Genomic DNA, 14,575 nt, shown 5'->3' on the forward strand with positions numbered 1-14,575 from the left:
GGAAGATTTGAGACTGGGCAATAGTTGGCCATCGTGGCCGCATCTAAAGATGGTTTTTTAAGAAGCGGTTTAATAACCGCCTCTTTCAGCGGGTCTGGGAAGGCTCCCTCACGGAGGGAAGCATTCACCACCCCACGAAGCCCATCGCCCAGTCCTTCCCGGCTAGCTTTTATAAGCCAGGATGGGCAAGGATCCAGGAGACAGGTGGTTGGTTTCACTCGTCCAAGCAGCCTGTCCACATCCTCGGAGGTAACAGATTGGAATTGATCCCACTCAACTTGACTAGACAGAACTCTAGCACTCTCCCGCCCTGGCCCTGCTCCCACGGTGGAGTCTACTTCTTCCCGAATCTGAGCGATTTTATCTGCAAAAAACTTTGCAAAATCATTGCAGGAGAACATGTGGCCCGTACCGGGCCCCGATGTTGCAGGTTGTTCCGCTAAATTGTGAACCACCTGAAAAAGTCTCCTGCTGCTGTTTTCTGCAGATGCAATAGAGGCGGTGAAGAAATTCTTCTTCGCCGTCGCTATCGCCACTTGGTAGGCTCGACGTTGAGCTCTAACCTGTGTCCGGTCAGATTCGGAATGAGTTATCCGCCACCGGCGCTCTAGCCGTCTCAACGATTGTTTCATTGTTTCATTGCCCTCAGATCTGTGGAAAACCACGGGGCTGTCCGGGCTCCATGCAATCGGAGAGGGCGCTTCGGAGCCAAACAGTCAATAGCCCTGGTTAACTCCACATTCCAGCGGGCCACCAGGGAATCAGCTGAAAGGCCATCAACATGGGATAAAGCATCCCCTACCACTCTCTGGAAACCATTTGGATCCATTAAGTGGCGGGGGCGGACCATCCGAATTGGTCCCACCTCCCTGCAGAGGGGATGGGTCGCAGAGAAGTCCAGTTGCACTCTAGGAATGTTGTCATTGACTGCTCCTGTGTTTACATCCCACAGGCAGCACACCCAAACTGCCCCAGTGTGGGCAGCACACCTGTGTGTGCTTTGGAACTGCTAGATCAGCAGTTCCCAAGCTGTTTGGGGCCACTGCCTCCCCCACCCCGTTGCATAAACCCATCCCCAGTGCCGCCTACCCTACCCTGTAAAAAGCATTGTTCAGAATACCAGTTTGCTTTTTTTATAATAATATTTATTAACATTTCAAGAAATTACAAACATAAGAAAGAAAATAATAAAACAAAAAATTACAAAAAACTGAAAAATTAAAAATTAAAAACAAATCAATTTTTCCATAACTTATCTTTCATTTACTTGTTTCCTTGACTTCCTCACACCTCCCTTTTTTGTATTCTAGTTCAATTAGTTAATTCAGCAAATCCTTTCCATCTTTGTTTTTATCTTAATCATTTATCTTAATATGTTGTGACTTTACATTCTCACCTGTTAACAACCATATTTACATACTCCTTTATAACATTACTGCTAAAACCACATAACTTCATTCCAGCATCCTTCTAACATTCCTTAATTTTGCAATGTTTCTGTAGGTAGTCTTTAAACTTCTTCCAACCTTCTTCTACCGATTCTTCTCCCTGGTCTCAGATCTGAGACCAGAATAGCAGTTTGCACGACCCACTAAGGAAGATAAGAACACAATGGAATTCAAAACTGTAACCATTGATTGCACATTTATTCAAAATTGATTTACAACTAAGTAGTGTATTTAATTTGGCAAAATGGATTAACTTGTTCCAGTGACAACCAGCTTTTCAAGATGATAGTCCTTTACACCTGCAATGCCTCCTCTGTTTTATGAAATTAGTTAGCCCATCTAGCACTTAATAGAATTTATAGAATTTAGCACTGAATAAAATGTATGTGCTTTTTTAACCCCTGCATTTACCCTCTGTAATGGAACCTGTGTATCAATGCTCTAATGACTTTTGTGCTATCTGGACTTCTCAGCCCTGACCCACCCTGTATATCTGAGTGCTGCTTGCATAGTGTAGCAACAGAATGTTTATGTGATAGGCTGTTCTTGCCTTCAGTCTTCCCAGGGGGGAAGGTATGTTAAGGACTTTTTGAATGTCTGTTTATCAAGAAGACAGACAGTAAGTGTGTGAAATGAACGGTCTAAGGCATCGAGAGACCGGGGCACCCAAGGTAATGGGTGAAAGAGGATAACGAAGAGAAGCAAGACAGCTTTAGCTCCCTGACCTTTCACGTATGATTATATGAGCTAAAACCAGTATGTTTCTGAAAACCCTATGCAAGCTGTGTTAAAATGTGCCTCGGACACAGTTCTCCTGACTGGTGGTCCTCTGAACTCCTGGTTTGGAGATGCTGCCGCTTATCTCTTAATAAACTGGGCCGCTAAGCTTGTCCATCTCTCTTGGCTGCATTTCTCTTTAAGGTGTTATTCCCTCACCTGGGCATGAACCATTAAGAGGTGGTTTAGAAGTAAGTTCTTAGCCCACTGCTGCCCCCTTGCCTCTTAGCCCCCCCCCCCAGGTAATCCCACAGCCCCCTCGCCCAAGGGGAGGTAGCACCTGCCTTGGGAACTGCTGTGTCGGTGAAGTTGGCAAAGTGCTTCTGGTGTCACCTGTTGCAAGGATTTTTGCGGGGGCTGCTGCTCTTGGTGCTTCACTGGAAACATGTCCTCGCACCCGCATCAGCCTCTTTCTTTTTCTCCGCAGGGAAAAGGCACTGAAGAGACATTTTGGCTCACAGGCCGCGCGGGCTTCAACAAACCTATCCCCACCCCCCCTGACCTACAGCCAGGGTGAGTTCAGAGGACAAGGAACAGAACATCCGGCTTTGGGACAGAATAGGGTGGGCTCTGGGCTCTTGGGGGACACGGCCCCCTTCTCCACACGAACCCCCTGTTTCTCTAATGCATGCCACCCCAATATCTGAGTGGTGTGAGGTTTTCGGGGTTCCAGACACTCGCCAGGGTTTGTGTTCCCTTTTGGGAATGAGGTACAGCAAAGACTGTGGCGTCTTTATGATATATGGTTTATTTACACATACTATATATAGTTCCTATATACATACTATAGAGTTCCAGAAAGACATCTACTTCTGCTTCATTGACTATGCAAAAGCCTTTGACTTTGTCGACCACAGCAAACTATGGCAAGTTCTTAAAGAAATGGGAGTGCCTGATCACCTCATCTGTCTCCTGAGAAATCTCTATGTGGGACAAGAAGCTACAGTTAGAACTGGATATGGAACAACTGATTGGTTCAAAATTGGGAAAGGAGTACAACAAGGCTGTATATTGTCTCCCTGGTTATTTAACTTATATGCAGAATTCATCATGCGAAAGGCTGGGCTGGATGAATCCCAAGCCAGAATTAAGATTGCCGGAAGAAATATCAACAACCTCAGATATGCAGATGACACAACCTTGATGGCAGAAAGTGAGGAGGAATTAAAGAACCTTTTAATGAGGGTGAAAGAGGAGAGCACAAAATATGGTCTGGCAAATAGAAGGGGAAGAAATGGAGGCAGTGAGAGATTTTACTTTCTTGAGCTCCATGATCACTGCAGATGGTGACAGCAGTCATGAAATTAAAAGACGCCTGCTCCTTGGGACAAAGGCGATGGGAAACCTAGACAGCATATTAAAAAGCAGAGGCATCACCTTGCCAACAAAGGTCCGTATAGTTAAAGCCATGGTTTTCCTGGTAGTGATGTATGGAAGTGAGAGCTGGACCATCAAGAAGGCTGATCGCTGAAGAATAGATGCTTTTGAATTCTGGTGCTGGAGGAGACTCTTGAGAGTCCCATGGACTGCAAGAAGATCAAACCTCTCCATTCTGAAGGAAATCAGCCCTGAGTGCTCATTGGAAGGACAGATCGTGAAGCTGAGGCCCATCTAGCACTTAATAGAATTTATAGAATTTAGCACTGAATAAAATGTATGTGCTTTTTTAACCCCTGCATTTACCCTTTGTAATGGAACCTGTGTATCAATGCTCTAATGACTTTTGTGCTATCTGGACTTCTCAGCCCTGACCCACCCTGTATATCTGAGTGCTGCTTGCATAGTGTAGCAACAGAATGTTTATGTGATAGGCTGTTCTTGCCTTCAGTCTTCCCAGGGGGGAAGGTATGTTAAGGACTTTTTGAATATCTGTTTATCAAGAAGACAGACAGTAAGTGTGTGAAATGAACGGTCTAAGGCATCGAGAGACCGGGGCACCCAAGGTAATGGGCGAAAGAGGATAACGAAGAGAAGCAAGACAGCTTTAGCTCCCTGACCTTTCACGTATGATTATATGAGCTAAAACCAGTATGTTTCTGAAAACCCTATGCAAGCTGTGTTAAAATGTGCCTCGGACACAGTTCTCCTGACTGGTGGTCCTCTGAACTCCTGGTTTGGAGATGCTGCCGCTTATCTCTTAATAAACTGGGCCGCTAAGCTTGTCCATCTCTCTTGGCTGCATTTCTCTTTAAGGTGTTATTCCCTCACCTGGGCATGAACCATTAAGAGGTGGTTTAGAAGTAAGTTCTTAGCCCACTGCTGCCCCCTTGCCTCTTAGCCCCCCCCCAGGTAATCCCACTGCCCCCTCGCCCAAGGGGAGGTAGCACCTGCCTTGGGAACTGCTGTGTCGGTGAAGTTGGCAAAGTGCTTCTGGTGTCACCTGTTGCAAGGATTTTTTTGGGGGGCTGCTGCTCTTGGTGCTCAGGGAGTTCATTCGAAACATGTCCTCGCACCCGCATCAGCCTCTTTCTTTTTCTCCGCAGGGAAAAGGCACTGAAGAGACATTTTGGCTCACAGGTCGCGCGGGCTTCAACAAACCTATCCCCACCCCCCCTGACCTACAGCCAGGGTGAGTTCAGAGGACAAGCAACAGAACATCCGGCTTTGGGACAGAATAGGGTGGGCTCTGGGCTCTTGGGGGACACGGCCCCCTTCTCCACACGAACCCCCTGTTTCTCTAATGCATGCCACCCCAATATCTGAGTGGTGTGAGGTTTTCGGGGTTCCAGACACTCGCCAGGGTTTGTGTTCCCTTTTGGGAATGAGGTACAGCAAAGACTGTGGCGTCTTTATGATATATGGTTTATTTACACATACTATATATAGTTCCTATATACATACTATAGAGTTCCAGAAAGACATCTACTTCTGCTTCATTGACTATGCAAAAGCCTTTGACTTTGTCAACCACAGCAAACTATGGCAAGTTCTTAAAGAAATGGGAGTGCCTGATCACCTCATCTGTCTCCTGAGAAATCTCTATGTGGGACAAGAAGCTACAGTTAGAACTGGATATGGAACAACTGATTGGTTCAAAATTGGGAAAGGAGTACAACAAGGCTGTATATTGTCTCCCTGGTTATTTAACTTATATGCAGAATTCATCATGCGAAAGGCTGGGCTGGATGAATCCCAAGCCAGAATTAAGATTGCCGGAAGAAATATCAACAACCTCAGATATGCAGATGACACAACCTTGATGGCAGAAAGTGAGGAGGAATTAAAGAACCTTTTAATGAGGGTGAAAGAGGAGAGCACAAAATATGGTCTGGCAAATAGAAGGGGAAGAAATGGAGGCAGTGAGAGATTTTACTTTCTTGGGCTCCATGATCACTGCAGATGGTGACAGCAGTCATGAAATTAAGACGCCTGCTCCTTGGGACAAAGGCGATGGGAAACCTAGACAGCATATTAAAAAGCAGAGACATCACCTTGCCAACAAAGGTCCGTATAGTTAAAGCCATGGTTTTCCCGGTAGTGATGTATGGAAGTGAGAGCTGGACCATCAAGAAGGCTGATCGCTGAAGAATAGATGCTTTTGAATTCTGGTGCTGGAGGAGACTCTTGAGAGTCCCATGGACTGCAAGAAGATCAAACCTCTCCATTCTGAAGGAAATCAGCCCTGAGTGCTCATTGGAAGGACAGATCGTGAAGCTGAGGCTCCAAGACTTTGGCCACCTCATGAGAAGAGAAGATTCCCTGGAAAAGACCCTGATGTTGGGAAAGATGGAGGGCCCAAGGAGAAGGGGACGACAGAGGACGAGATGGTTGGACAGTGTTCTCGAAGCTACAAACATGAGTTTGACCAAACTGTGGGAGGCAGTGGAAGACAGGAGTGCCTGGCGTGCTCTGGTCCAGGGGGTCACGAAGAGTCGGACACGACTAAACGACTAAACAACAACAACACTATATATACAACCTGAGCCGATCCCAAGAGACTCTAGTTTGTTCCATACCCACAACCTTGGATTCAAGCAGACGCCCAGCATTGCTCTGACTCTCCTGCTTGGGGCTTTGTTCCTTGGTCACAATAATCCTACTCCCTCCTGCAAGCACAGGGTGGCGTCCAGATGTTTTGGAACATAACTCCCATCGGCCCCAGCCAACAGAGAGCCATTTAATCATAGAATTGTAGAGTTGGAAGACACCCCCAACAGTCATCTAGTCTAATCCCCAGCTATGCAGGAATCTCAACTTAAGCATCCATGATATGATCATATGTTGCCAGGGCTGATGGGAATTGTAGTCTGAAACATCGGGGGGCACCACCCCACTGAGCAAAGCCTGAGCTAAAGCCACAACATTTGAAACATGGGTAACTCAAGACATCCCGATTGCTAGGATAATGGGGGCATTTGTATACATCTCCTCAAAAAAGTAATTCAAATTGTATCCCAAATAGTTACAGTACTTCCACAACTCACCAAAACTAAATATTCGGGGCACAAGATATATTAATGGATGGTCATCTGTCATGGGTGCTTTCGTTGAGAATCCTGCATTGCAGAGGGTTGGACTGGATGACCCTCGGGTCCCTTCCAATTCTACAGTTCTATGATTATGTAATGGTTAGGCAAGCTCTCTATCTCTCTTGCACAGGCATCCTGCATCAGGGCAAATAATTTGGCCACTCCAGGCATGGGTGGGTTGAAGTTCACTATCCTCTTCTGGGCACCAGGGGTGGAGCTGTAGGAAGGGGTGGGGCTGTTCCTTTTGCTGAAAAGGTTGGCTTCTTTGCACGACCCATTATTGAGAGAGGAGGTAGAGAGGAGGGTGCCTGGGACGTCCTGAACATCCCGCTCCCAAGGGGTCGTGCATGCCAGCTAGCCCACATTACCTGAGCCACCAGCATGGCCACATACAACCTCCAGGTGGTGATTTGGAAGCACATCGTGGTTACCAGCATTGACTCTGTTTTTGCCACCTTGGTGGGCACCCATGGCGACAGCCCCAAAACTTTGCTGAGCAACAGGGGCTCAAAGGTGAGTGGTTCTGAACGGGATGGGATGCGGGGGGCGGGGGAGGCAGGGGCGGCAGAGAATTTCTTTTTTTTAAAAGGGCATATCTACAGGGAACAAGGCAGAGGGCCTTCTCGGTGGTGGCGCCCACCCTGTGGAACGCCCTCCCATCAGATATCAAAGAGAAAAACAACTACCAGACTTTTAGAAGACATCTGAAGGCAGCCGTGTTCAGGGAAGTTTTTAATGTGTGACATTTTAATGTATTTTTAATCTTTGTTGGAAGCCGCCCAGAGTGGCCAGATGGGCGGGGTACAAATAATAAATTATTATTATTATTATTATTATTATTATTATTATTATTATTATTATTATTTATTTCAGATTTCTCTCCCATCACAGGGGTGGGGTGGGGAGACAAACACCGTGTCTGCTTCTATTTGGGGCAGGGGGTGCTGTGGCAAGTAAATTCTAATTGTTGCACCCATCAAAAACAGTAGGTTAGTCCAACAAGCAGCTAGCTGCCTGAGTGAGGATGGGGTTCTTCTGAGGGCCGCAGCACCAAGGATGGCTGAGGACTTTGATAATTCCCATAGAGCCACCTCTTAGAAAGTAATACTAAACTTCTATCCAAAATGTATAACCAACTGTTAGACTGGGATACTAAAGATGAAGAGGTGAAAGGAGTCATGGTCAAATGGGCCAGAGACCTTGGATATAATCTGGAGTTTGACAGATGGGTAAAACTTTGGAAGAAAGGTATGAAGTTCACAGCATGTGCTGCTCTCCAAGAAAATATGGAGAAAATGATGTATCGTTGGTACATCACCCCGGCAAAACTGGGGAAGATGTATAAGACCGGAGACAGCACATGCTGGAAATGTAAAACTAAAGAGGGTAATTTCTTTCACATGTGGTGGACCTGTGACGAAGTGAAAAGATTTTGGGGACAAATTTACGATGAATTAAAAAGAATACTGAAATACACCTTCCCCAAAAATACACCTTCCCCAAAAAACCTGAAGCGTTCCTTTTAGGTATGATCGGAGAGGAGATCAAAAATGAAGACCAAACATTCTTTCAATATGCAATGGTGGCCGCCAGGATTTTGTTAGCGCAAAACTGGAAAACTTCCAATATCCCCACCATTAGAGAATGGCAAATGAAACTATATGAGTATATAGAATTAGCTAGAATGTCACAAAAAATCAGGCATCAAAAAACGTTAAGTTTACGAACGACTGGAGTAAATTTGTAAGTTACATTGAAATCAATCTAGGTATTACCAAAATCACAGTGGGCAGAATTTAAAACCTGCAATGTAAAGAGCTGATATAATACAACTGCAGATAAGCTATGAGTTTATTTTGCCTAAACTGAGATGGAAGGAAGTCAATTGAGTGATGTTATGTTGGTTTGTTTGTTTTATGTTTATAGGCGTTGTTGTTGTTTTTGTTTGTTTGTTTGTTTGTTTTTCTTCTTTTCAGTCTTTTTTCTTCTTTGTATTGTTTGATGTTGTTTCCAAAATATCAATAAAAAGATTAGTAAAAAAAAAAAAAAAGATAATTCCCATAGAGCCTACAGGCTAAGTTAAAGGTGAGGTTTTTCACCTGGAGTTGAAATCTGTCTCTTTATCATCCCTTCCTGCTTTCTAAGGCTGCCTCTGAATCTCCCAACTTTTCTGTTGCAGGTGCATGACTACAAAGTCACCTGTGAGCAGGAGCTGGGGGAAATCGTGCTTCTCCGTCTCCAGAAAGAAGTTGTATCTAATCTGCTGTCCACTAGCTGGTACTGTAGTTTTATCACCGTGACGTCACCCAAAGGAGAAGTCTACATATTTCCATGCCATCAGTGGATTGTGGGCTCTAAAACCCTGGAGCTGAGGGAGGGGACGGGTAAGTAGACTTGCTTGGAGAGAGAGAGAGAGAGAGAGAGAGAGAGAAAGAGAAGAAGGTCCCTACTCTGCAAAATCATCTTTTAGCCTGCTGATTGTTTGGACAGCATGCCCCCCCAACATGGTGATCAATGGTATTTACTGTTGATAAGAAAATATAAATGACAGTGGAACCTTGGTTCTCAAACTTAATCCATTCCAGAAGTCCGTTCCAAAACCAAAGCGTTCCAAAACCAAGGCACGCTTTCCCATAGAAAGTAATGCAAAACGGATCGATCCGTTCCAGACTTTTTAAAACAACCCCTAAAACAGCAATTTAAACATGAATTTTACTATCTAACGAGACCATTGATCCATAAAATGAAAGCAATAAGCAATGTACTGCAGTCACACAATCAACCAACCAACCAACCAACCAGTAGCTGAACTGGGTTCTGCACAGTCACAAAAACAAAACAAAAAAGAGCCGCAGAAACGCAAAATAAATAGCAAAAACAGACAGACCTCGGCGTAACACTCCAAACGGAAGTGTGGCACTCAAAACGGAGCATGTTCGGCTTCGCAAACTGGAACACTTACTTCTGGGTTTGCAGTGTTTGGTTTCCAAGTTGTTTCAGTACCAAGGCGTTTGAGAACCAAGGGACCACTGTACCAGATCTGAACCAAGTGAAGCAGGCTGACATAATAAACACCATCTCTCTCTCTGTGTCCGTCCAGCGAAGACACCAGCTATGGATACTCTTCAAAGACTCAAGAACCACCGGAAGGAGCAGCTTCAGGACAAACAGTCTTGCTACGAGTGAGTGTGGCTGCTGTAAAATTCTAGTCATGCAACCTGTGTGTGTTTGTGTGTCTGTGCAATGGATTCCTGGGTTCTGCCTCCAGCTCTCAGGGGTGTGTGTGTGTCTGTTTGTGCTTCTGGTCCTCATTCCTTCCATGTCCAATGTTCAGAGTGCAAGTGTCGTTGCTTAGGCAGCCAAATGGCACCACCTGCGCAGCTTACTGACGTGCACATTTTGGGGGAACCACAAGGTTTGTAGGGATGCAACGAATTGTACAGGGGAAGCTTAAGTGTGCAGGAAAACCCTGTGCTCAGTGGACACAAATGCCGGCTGACTATTGGGGAGCAGGATGGGAAACCATGGATGGGAAACCCATTTGGCCCAGTATACCTGAAGGAGCGTTTCCACCCCCATCGTTCTGCCCGACACTGAGGTCCAGCTCCGAGGGCCTTCTGGTGGTTCCCTTCCTGTGAGAAACGAGGTTACAGGGAACCAGGCAGAAGGCCTTCTCGGTGGTGGCACCCGCCTTGTGGAACGTCCTCACAGCAGATGTCAAAGAGAAAAACAACTCTCTGAGTTTCAGAAGACATCTGAAGGCAGCCCTGTTTAGGGAAGTTTTGAATGTTTGATGTTTTATCGTGTTTTTAATATTCTGTTGTGAGCTCCCCAGAGTGGCTGGTGGGGAAACCCAGCCAGATGGGTGGGGTATAAATAATAAATGATGATGATGATGATGATGATGATGATGAATGGAATGGACTTTCCTGCAGGAAGGTGTGGATGAGCAGGCACTCCCCCCCCGACCCCGCACTGTAACATTTTGTTGCTGGTTCCACTTATGTGTCATGAGCCAGCCAGCAATAAATCACAAGGAGTAAGTGAAGTCAACTCTTTGTTGGGAGAAGCTAGGTCTGCTCAGGAGTGCCAGGCCTAATGAGCACAGCAACTCTTTTCAGTAGGTCTTGCCCCAATGAGGCAGTTGTGAAGGTCCCCACCTGCCCACAGCTGCCTACGTCTCCTCCTCCAGGTCCTTCCCAAGCAATCACAGACTATGCTGGCGTGGCCGTCTTTGGCCTCCCATTTCATACCTTTCCTGGTCCTGGGGGACCAGTGGGGAGGGGAGCTGGTCACAGCAGAAGGGAGAGGCCCCCTGCCTTCTTCGCTAGTCTGATTCACCTCTGCCTCTCGACCTCCCACCTCTCCTTCTTCAGCTTCTACCTCTGATTCTGGACTGACACAGACTCTGACACAGACTCTCCCCGCTCACTAAGCCCTGTTGCCTCTTCAGCTTCCGATATCTCTTCTTCCCAGGATTCTCCCTCTGACCACTCAGCATCGTCCCAACACCAGTCTTTGGGCTCTGAGCCGTCCTCTCTTGGTGGTTCCCCAGCTGCTTCCTTCCACCATTCCTTTGCATCCAACCAGTCCATGACATTGTGATACTGATTTCCTTCTGCACAGGTGGAAGAAGTTTGCTGAGGGCATCCCTTTCCATCTGGACGTTGCTTCCAATGAGGAACTGGACATAAACATCAGGTTTTCTTTCGGCAAACAGGCTGATTTTATCTTTTGCCATTTTGCCAAGTAAGTTTGGGGAAAGAAGCCGCAATGTTGGTGGCAGATCACGTTCCTTAACGCAGACTATTTTCTGGGCTACGCACAGGCAGTTCCAGCCCAGGGTCTGTGGTAAACAGTGAAGTGTAGGTGGGTTCCCACGAGGCAAGACACAGTGATAACAGCAAGAACCTTTACTGAACTAACAGAACTGGACAACAGGGGCAAAGCAACTGCTTATATACATTTCTGAAGGCCTGGGCCACTCCCACTCCCAACGTGATTGGCTGTCTAAACTTCCAAACTGCGAATCATGACTCAGAGTTTCAGGGCCAATGGCAGAGGCCCAAATCCTGAAATGTTCTGCGATTGGACAACATGTATCAAATCAGAACACAGGGCCTCAGAATCCTTAGTCCAGACTCAAGCTCAGGCAGACACAGACCACTGAATACATAACAAGCAGACAAGGGGAAGGAGAATTCTGGAAGGAGGAATAACGCTAGTCAATGTTGCTCTGGCCATTCGCACCTCCTGCAATGCCTAGGAAAGCTCTCAGTATATCCCCTCAGAAATCCACTATGTGGGACATACCAAAAAAAGTCCCAAACTGACTGACAACCAAAGTAAAGCAATAATAATATAATAATGAAATTATGTACACATATGATAGCAGATGAAACATTTCAGTATCATATCTTTGTGTTGTCCAAATACCAAGGAAAATAGAATTGTAGAGTTGGAAGGGACCCGAAGGGTCATCTACTCGAACCCCTTGCAATGGAGGAATATGCAGTTGCCCCCTATGGGTATCGAACCTGCAACCTTGGTATTATCGGCACCATACTCTAACCGACAGAGCTATCCAGCAAAAAGCTGTCTTTGTGTGGTGCCAAAAGGAAGACAAGGTTGGTGCCAGGCAGGCCACCTCAGGCCTCCCGCACGGATCACGTTCGCAACCCGAGCGTCCACTGTAATCTGTTTTGCATTACTTTGTATGGGAAAGCACGCCTTGGTTTTGGAACGCTTTGGTTTTGGAACGGACTTCCGGAACGGATTGAGTTTGAGAACTAAGGTACCACTGTAATAGATTGGCGGCGGCAGTGGGGGGGGCAGCGGTTTCCTGTTCATGGGGCACCTTTAAAGGACAAGGAAGAGCACATTTCATCCCTTGATGTTCACTCCCCCCCCTTTGTTCCCTTCTGACTCCAGGCAGGTAGAGCTCAAGCTGAGAGGGTACTCCACTAGCCAAGAGTCCTGGGAGAAACTGGAAGATATCAACAAAGTCTTCTTGTTCACCGAGACGGATTTGTCCAGTAAGATGGTAGCCCTGTTCAAAACTCACTGCAAGCAGCCTCTGATAGACCCCCATAGTGTGAATTTCGTTTCCAGCTACCTAGAGATGGGGGGTTGGTTTCCAGAAATCTGGGTCCTCAGCTCTTTCCTGATTTAGTAACACAATGGATCCTACTGTGAATGGGACCTGTGAAGCCCCCAAAGTGGTTGCCACTGATATAACGTGGCCGAACCTCCTTTTGCTCATGCAAATTTGAGGTTAGCGTCAAATGCTGGCCAACGCGCTGATGCTCACGGGATCCTTCAGTCAAGCTTTTAATTTGCTCAGCAGAGGAACAGGGAGTAGCTCGGTTCGTGGGCGTCCAAAGCTTAATGGCGTCAGGAAAGCTTGTGGAATTTGTTGGGTATAAAGCAAAGTCCGTAAAATAATGAAGCAATGTACCTGTAATGAAATTTGAAGCAACTTAAAGCAATTTGAGACAGTTTGCAACTAATTAATGGTATGAAGTAATAACTGGCGTTGACAAAGCAATCAGGCTGGGAAAATTGCATAATCGCCTGCTAACCCACTCCGGTTGCAAAACAGTTATAAGTTGTTGACCAAATGAGATCACTAAATGGCATAATTACCAATCCAACGCAGCAGGCCGGTCTTTGAGGCTTTCAGCTGGGCGATACGGGGCAGGTTAGTAGACAGGAAAAGAGAACAAGAAATTGATTGGTTGGTTGCATTTATATCCCTCCCTTTTCTCCATGGACTCCATGGCTTATATAGTTTTCCCCCTCCTCATTTAGTCCCCCAACCACACTTTGATGTAGGTTGCAATGTGAGGCAGTGACTGGCCTGAGGCTACCCAGTGAGCTTCAGGCCTGAGTGAGGATTCGAACCCTAGTCTCCCAGGTCCTAGTCAGACACTCTAACCTGGCCTTTCTCAGCCGTGGGTCCCTTTATGTTGTTGGACTGCAACTCCCATCATTCCTAGCCAGCACTGCCAGTGATCATGGATGATGGGAGTGGCTCTAACCACTACACCACACTGCCTGACACTGAAAGGAAAACTGTACAGCCCCCTCCCCCCCAAAAAAACCCTAACAAAAAACCCCCGAATGCACCTTTTAAAAATAAAATAAAATTGATCGCTAACTGACCAGGAGATCAGACTCTTCTATTAATTTTGCATTCGTTTCATGACTCCAGGAGGCAGGCCCATGTAAAAGGTAGACTAAGCTATCTGGGATCAGGAAGAGAGGAACTGAGACCCTTCCCATATCAGATGTTCCCCATGCAGGGGAATCTCAACACGCTTCACCCTGACTTGATGCTCTTGTGTCTTGAGGCTCTCGCTTGTTTTGACTCCACAGTCTAAGGCAGCTCCCTCTGTTCCTAGGATACGTCGTGAAGCACTGGAAGGACGACGCGTTCTTTGGGTACCAGTTTCTGAATGGCCTGAACCCGAGAATGATCCAAAGATGCACAGAGATTCCATCCAACTTCCCTGTGACTCAGGACATGGTGGCCAAGTCCCTTGGGTCCTCCACCACACTGCAGAAGGAGCTGGAGGTGAGGAGGGAAAACGCTCTGCAGCTGGGCTGATGGGGAAACGCTGTTGCACCAGAAGTGGCACACAAGCTGCACACCGATGATGATTATGATGATATATTATTATTATTATTTATTATTTTTACCCCACCCATCTGGCTGGGTTTCCCCAGCCACTCTGGGGAGCTCCCAACAGAATATTAAAAACATGATAAAACATCAAATATTCAAAACTTCCCTAAACAGGGCTGCCTTCAGATGTCTTCCAAAAGTCAGATAGTTGTTTATTTCCTTGACATTTGATGGGAGGGCGTTCCACAGGGTGG

At 46.4% G+C, this 14,575-nt stretch overlaps 2 protein-coding genes across 4 annotated transcripts in view; both read left to right on the forward strand.

The window, feature by feature from the left end:
• LOC310747003 (retinal guanylyl cyclase 1-like) overlaps positions 1 to 14,575 on the forward strand; it is a 67,846-nt gene that overhangs the window by 2,947 nt on the left and 50,324 nt on the right. Inside the window, exons 1-2 of one of the 3 annotated variants that reach the window (XR_014540827.1) lie at positions 3,930 to 4,229; positions 4,709 to 4,794. Coding sequence is in view for 2 of the 3 variants with exons in the window: in XM_083581296.1 (XP_083437422.1) it covers positions 2,653 to 2,738 (86 nt within the window). In the remaining variant the exon portion in view is untranslated. Of the gene's footprint in view, positions 1 to 2,652; positions 2,739 to 3,929; positions 4,230 to 4,708; positions 4,795 to 14,575 lie in introns of those variants that run through there. The other 2 variants (XM_083581296.1, XM_083581295.1) reach the window with 2 other exon arrangements.
• The window catches only part of LOC310746820 (hydroperoxide isomerase ALOXE3-like), a 29,163-nt gene continuing 21,656 nt past the window's right edge, over positions 7,069 to 14,575 (forward strand). The window contains exons 1-6 of the mRNA XM_083580948.1: positions 7,069 to 7,207; positions 8,874 to 9,078; positions 9,795 to 9,876; positions 11,321 to 11,443; positions 12,626 to 12,729; positions 14,098 to 14,270. Of these exons, the coding sequence (XP_083437074.1) occupies positions 7,076 to 7,207; positions 8,874 to 9,078; positions 9,795 to 9,876; positions 11,321 to 11,443; positions 12,626 to 12,729; positions 14,098 to 14,270 (819 nt within the window). The 5' untranslated portion in view covers positions 7,069 to 7,075. The remainder of the gene's footprint in view (positions 7,208 to 8,873; positions 9,079 to 9,794; positions 9,877 to 11,320; positions 11,444 to 12,625; positions 12,730 to 14,097; positions 14,271 to 14,575) is intronic.

The sequence above is a fragment of the Podarcis filfolensis genome, assembly GCF_964270895.1.
Source record: "Podarcis filfolensis genome assembly, chromosome: 13".
NCBI lineage: Eukaryota > Metazoa > Chordata > Lepidosauria > Squamata > Lacertidae > Podarcis > Podarcis filfolensis.